The following is a 5,830-nucleotide window of genomic DNA, read 5'->3' as shown; positions in this document are numbered from 1 at the left end:
GGTTAGATCACACCTTCTGTAGGTAGTTTGCACCGTTAGTATCTAGTTCACACCTTTAGTAGTTAGTTTGCACCTTTTTATAATTAAAATGCGTAGATCTACTTCAAATACCGAGTTAACACTTTTGGGGGATTTAAATCTAAAAATAGATAAGGGATTACCTCCATGAGGTAAATATGGGCCTGAAACCCCAGAGAAGACAGTGAGGTCATTGTCCCTGGAGGATTCCAGTGTGAACTGGATTTTGTAATCTGGGTGATCGAGAAGAGATTATAATTTGGTGCACTTCTGTGTGTGCTCCTACGTATTATCTTGTATGATATGTTCATGTGTGCTTTTCTGTGCTGTGTTCATATATGGGTGTTGAGAATGTGTGACTGAGAGGGGTCATCCTTTCCCTTGTTTTGGCCTCAATGAGGTTCCCTCTGACATATGTCACCCCTACAATACCTCCGCCCATGTAGTGATCTTATCAGGAAGTGAGTCATGAAGAGTGAAAGATTGGAATAGAGCCAGTCAAAGACAAAGAAACACAGAGACTTGGAGAGAAACTAAGACCTAGAGGAACTGACAGAGAACCAGAGAAGATCCTAAGCCCAAACCTTGACATAGAGAGGCTGGGATCTTGTCTCCTCTCCTAGAAATGCAAAGTCAGATGGGGTGGGGGAAGAAGGGGTGCATTTCATGGACTCCCCTCCCTTGTCTGAGCCTCTTGTTCTTATCCACAGTGTTGGGGTGGGAAGTGTCCTTCTCCTCAAATCCCCCAACCTGCTCCTCCCCCAGGGCCCTCTGCAGGACCACCCTGAGCGGCTCCCTCCCTCTTCTACGCCATTGACTGCCCAGGAAGAAGTAAATGAAAGGATTTGCACTGCTGTTCACACAGGCCAGGAGCCTCGAGGCTCCCAAATGCATTGAAGATGAGTTCCTGAAAAATGAAGCTGCATCATTAATCCCCCAGGGCAGGCCGCAGAGCAGGAACACGAGGACTGTGAGCAGCACCAGGACGTAGAGCCTGGGTGGGTGCCTGCGCTGGGAGCTGCACTGGACCCTCAGCACCAGCGTCAAGCTGGACACGCCCAGCACACAGGTGAGGAGGGAGAACCAGCCAAACTGGATGAAGAACAGAAAGCGGTAGAAATAGGTGTGGAAATTGATAAGGAAATGAAGAGCCACAATTATTCCCCAATACAGGCCCTGCAGAGCCCATAGGATGGCGCACACAGCTGCAGATGTGTGCTTGGGCCGGTGACATCTGTACCAGAGGGGGAAGAGCACAGAGAGACAGCGCTCGGTGCTGATCGCAGCCAGGAGGCTCAGACCCACACAGTAGGACATGTGTAGGATGCAGACCAATATCAGCTCCAGCACAGCAGCATCTAAATCTCCAACAATTGCCCACATACACAACCCAAAGTAGCTGCCAAGGAAGATGGCATCGGACATGGCCAGGTTGAGGATGTAGACAGAGAAGGGGCTCCTCTGGGTGAGGAAGGCCAGCAGCCACAGGACGATGCTGTTCCCCACCAGCCCGACCAGGGCAATGACCAGAGAGAGGATCTCCGTCCTGTAGTCTAAGACAAATTCTCGATATGCCTCAGCCAGACGATATGAACTGAAATTTGTACTCGGCTTCACTGTGGCATCAAGAACAGATTCCAGCTGCTCAGCCATGGTAGGTGGTTCCAGCCTCAGAAAACTCTGCTCCTCTCAGTCGCCCTGTAGACACCAAGACAAGGAAGTGGGTGAAACACTATTTCAGAGTTATTGATTCTAAATTGGAAGGTGGAGTTTCTATTTTTAAAAAGGAAGGGAGGCGGGGGAAGCTCGCTATCTCTGTGGATGGAGAGCCAGTCCTAGAGATAGGATGTCCTTGGTTCAAATTTGGTCTCAGACACTTCCTATCTGGGTGACCCTGGGCAAGTCAATTAACCCATATTGCCTAGCTCTTGTCCCTATTCTACCTTGGAACCAACAGGCACTATTGATTCTAAGGCAAAAGTTGAAGGTTAAAAAAATAAATAAAACAAAACTTATCTTTTTTCTTAGAATTGATACTATGTAGTGATTTGAAGGCAGAAGATCAGTCATGGCTAGGCAGTTGGGGTTAAGTGACTTGTCCAGGGTCACACAGCTAGGGACTGGCTCAGGTCAGATTCGAATATGTTTATTCCTGCCTCCTGACCTGACACTCTATCCACTGTGCTACCTAGCTGCCCATGGGATTCTTTGATAGACATGGATTGGAATACGGTACCACTATACTCATTTCCACATGTGAAATCATATGGTATTGTTATACCTTTATTTCAATAGTCCAAGGACTTTTGCTCTGGGATTCCCACTGTTCAGTTTAAGAGAGACTCTGTAGGAAACTTCTGCCATTTTTCTCTTCCAGGGTTCCATGAGCTCCAAAGGGAAGAGTCTCCCATGGAACACCTGATTTTTCTTTCTCCTGCCTCTCACACCAGCCTCTATTTGGCTAGACTATAGCCTGTCTCAGATAGACACTTTCAGAACTGGGACAGAGAGGTCAAAATTGACATGAGTTCACTACAAGCTGAGACTTTCTGAACAGTGTTAAGTGTTAAAAAAAAGAATGCAGGGCGGAGTCAAGATGGAGGCTTAGCAAGCAGCAAAAGTTCCGACCTCGTGGAAGACCCTTCCTTACCGATACAGACTGAATGCTCCTAGGGCGCCAAAACCCAAGCTGAACAACAGGACAGAAGCGGGGAACCCTCCTTCTGGACTCAAATCAAAAGATATGCCCCGCCCCAAAAGCCAGAATCAGAGAATACTCAGGGCTAAAGGGAAGGCAGAGGGTAGGAGGGATCCTAGGATCCCTCCCCCACAACCCAGAGCACTGAGCCAACAGCAGCAGCAGCAGGAACTTCTGAGCGGGCAAAGGTGCTGGTTTGGAGGGTCTACCTTGTGAGCAGCGGGGCGCCGAGCTCAGAGCATCTAGCTTGGACAGCCTGGAGGAAGCCAGGGAGAGACAGGGCCATGGCTGGGTCCCTCCTTCGGGCTCCAGCCTCACCTTCACCTCGGGGGCACAACCAGACCAATCCAGCTGAACCCAATTCAATCAGAACTCCTCAGAGTTCAGGGAGGCGGGCAAAGGCACTTGCAAACAGCAGAGAAGCAGCTGGAGAGAACTGGAGAGAGCCTGGGCGGCCCAGCCTTCCAGGAATTTTCTTCTGAGAAGCCTCAGAAGCTTCATACCACATACAGCCCAACGCACTTTAACTGAATCCAATCAAAAGCCTCCAGAGGACAGGGAAGCTAACATTCCTCCCCTAGAGACTGTACCAAGAGATCTGACAAAGCTCCAAGAGGGGAGACTGACAGCCCCAAAACCAAAACAAAATGAGAGGAGCAAAAGCCCAGCCAAATACGGGGAGCAAAGAAGGGGTAAATTCGAGCAAACAGGGAAAGAAGAAAGAAATCACAATAGACAGCTTCTGCACAGGTAATGAGCAAAGAGCGAATGAAACAGAGGGGGAGGGATTCAGCAAAGGAAAAATCAGAAATCCCAGCGAATTGAATACAGGCCTTGGAAGAACTCAAAATGCAATCTAAAACACAATTAAGAGAGGCTGAAGACAATTGGGAAAAGAACTTAAAAACTAAGATAAGTCATCTAGAAACAGAAAATAGTGTCTTGAAAGCCAAAATCAACCAGCTGGAAAATGAGGCAATGGAGATGAAAGATGAGGCAAAGCAGATGAAAGATGAGGTGAAGAAGATGAAAGATGACCTCCAAAGAAAATCCGACCAAAAGGAAAAGGACGACCAAAAATCTAAGGATGAAATCCAGTCTTTAAGAACTAGAATACAACAATTAGAATTGAGCGACTTCACAAGGCAGCAGGACTCTATAAAACAAAACCAAAAGAATGAAAAAATTGAGGAAAATATGAAGCATCTCATTCACAAAAAAGAGGATTTAGAAAATCATTCAAGGAGAGACAATTTAAGAATTATTGGCCCACCAGAAGACCATGACAAAAGAAAAAGCCTGGACATTATATTACAGGAAATTATTAAAGAAAACTGCCCTGAAATCTTTGAACAAGAGGGAAAAGTGGAGATTGATAGAATCCACAAATCACCTCCTGTACTTCATCCCCAACTGACAACACCCAGGAATTTATAGCCAAATTCAAGGACTATCAGACCAAAGAAAATATATTACAAGCTGCCAAGAAGAAGTCATTCAGATACCAAGGAACCACAGTGAGGATAACTCAGGATCTGGCTGCATCCACACTGAAAAAAAAAAGGCATGGAATACGATATTCCGGAAAGCAAGGGAACTAGGTCTACAACCAAGAATCAACTACCCAGCAAAACTGACTATATTCTTACAGGGGAAAGTATGGTCATTCAACAAATTAGAAGAATTCCAAGAATTCATAAAGAAAAGACCAGACCAGAACAGAAAATTTGATGTCCAAGTACAGAACTCAAGAGAATTATCAAAAGGCAATTTAAAAAGAGGGGAAAAATGAAAAACAAAAAAAAAATTTTAAAGAGACTCAATAAGTTAAAATGATATGTATCCCTATAGGAAAAGAGGTCATTGGTAACTCTTAAAAACCGTTGTTATTACCTGGGAAGCAAAAAGAAGTATACTTAGAGGGAACAGCAACAAACTATAAAGGATGAAAGGACAAGACATAAATAGGTATATAGATATATGCATGCAAAAATACATATGCATAAGTATGCATATATATATGTATATAACTAGAGCTTAAAATAGGTTAATATTAAAAGAAATGGGAGGAACTTCCGGTTAAGATGGCGGCTTAGAGAAAGCTAAAGCTCAGATCTCCTGAAAACCCTTCCCGACCGATCTCAAACGATAAGCTCCTAAGGCGCCGAAATTCAAAACAATCAACAGCACAGACCCTGGGAACCCTCCTCCTGGACCTGGACCCGGTTCAAAAGGTACGGCTCCCCTCAAAAGCCAGATCCCGAGATCCCTCGGACCTCAGGGGTAGGAGCGCAGAGTCCAAGGCCCCCGGAAGCCGCAGCCCGGCCGGGCTCAGAGAGCAGAACCCTCAGGGCCTTCTACAGTCCCGGTGAAAGTTACTGCCTGGGGCTTCCGCTGCAGAGAGCTGGTCGAAACAACAGCAACCCTCAGGGCGGGCAAGACAGCCTCACGGGCTGGATCCTGCTATCCAAGTGTCAGTGAAAGTCCTCACCCTCGGAGCTTGGGCTAGCTGCAGCCCATCCCCCCGCAGGCCGACGAAACAGCCTCACGGCCAGCGATTCTGAAGGCAATTTCCGGAAAGCGAGCCGGGGGGAGAGTGTGGCCTCGTGGTCCGACCCTTCCATTCCAGTTCCAGTGAGGCATATTCAGTTTAACCCAGGGAAAGCTCATAGAACCATCTGCCCAGGACTAAAGCCTCTGATCACCAGACAGAGACAAGAAAAACTAATCCTCCACATTCAGAAATGGCAAACTCCACAGAACCACAGAAGCCCCAAAATACCAAGAAAAATAAGAAGAAAGGGGCGACTTTGGACACATTCTATGGAGCCAAAATACAAAATACAGAGCAGACAGAAGATAATATAAAAGAAAATGCTCCAAAACCTTCCAAAGGAAATGGAAACTCTCCACAAACCTATGAAGAATTTGAATCAGAAATGACCAAAAAGATGGAAGCCTTCTGGGAGGAAAAGTTGGAAATAATGCAAAAGAAATTCACGCATCTACAAAACCAGTTTGACCAAACTGTAAAAGAAAACCAGGCTTTAAAGGCCAGAATCAGGCAGCTGGAAGACAACGATCGTGTAAAAGAGCAAGAATCAATAAAGCAAA

At 46.2% G+C, this 5,830-nt stretch overlaps 1 protein-coding gene across 1 annotated transcript; it reads right to left on the bottom strand.

Moving 5' to 3' along the window:
* Positions 1-651: 651 nt before the first annotated feature.
* On the bottom strand, positions 652-1,671 carry LOC100028095 (mas-related G-protein coupled receptor member X1-like). The gene has a single exon (XM_001378171.1). The coding sequence runs from the start codon at positions 1,669-1,671 to the stop codon at positions 652-654; it is 1,020 nt and encodes a 339-aa protein (XP_001378208.1).
* Positions 1,672-5,830: the final 4,159 nt, after the last annotated feature.

The sequence above is a fragment of the Monodelphis domestica genome, chromosome 3 (genome assembly GCF_027887165.1).
Source record: "Monodelphis domestica isolate mMonDom1 chromosome 3, mMonDom1.pri, whole genome shotgun sequence".
NCBI classification, from domain to species: domain Eukaryota; kingdom Metazoa; phylum Chordata; class Mammalia; order Didelphimorphia; family Didelphidae; genus Monodelphis; species Monodelphis domestica.
Note: the sequence above shows the minus strand (reverse complement) of the source record. Positions and strands in the feature narration are given on the sequence as shown.

What these genes read in the sequence shown, in the direction of transcription:
- LOC100028095 (XM_001378171.1), bottom strand. Translation starts at nt 1,671, where the DNA reads ATGGCTGAGCAGCTGGAATCTGTTCTTGATGCCACAGTGAAGCCGAGT.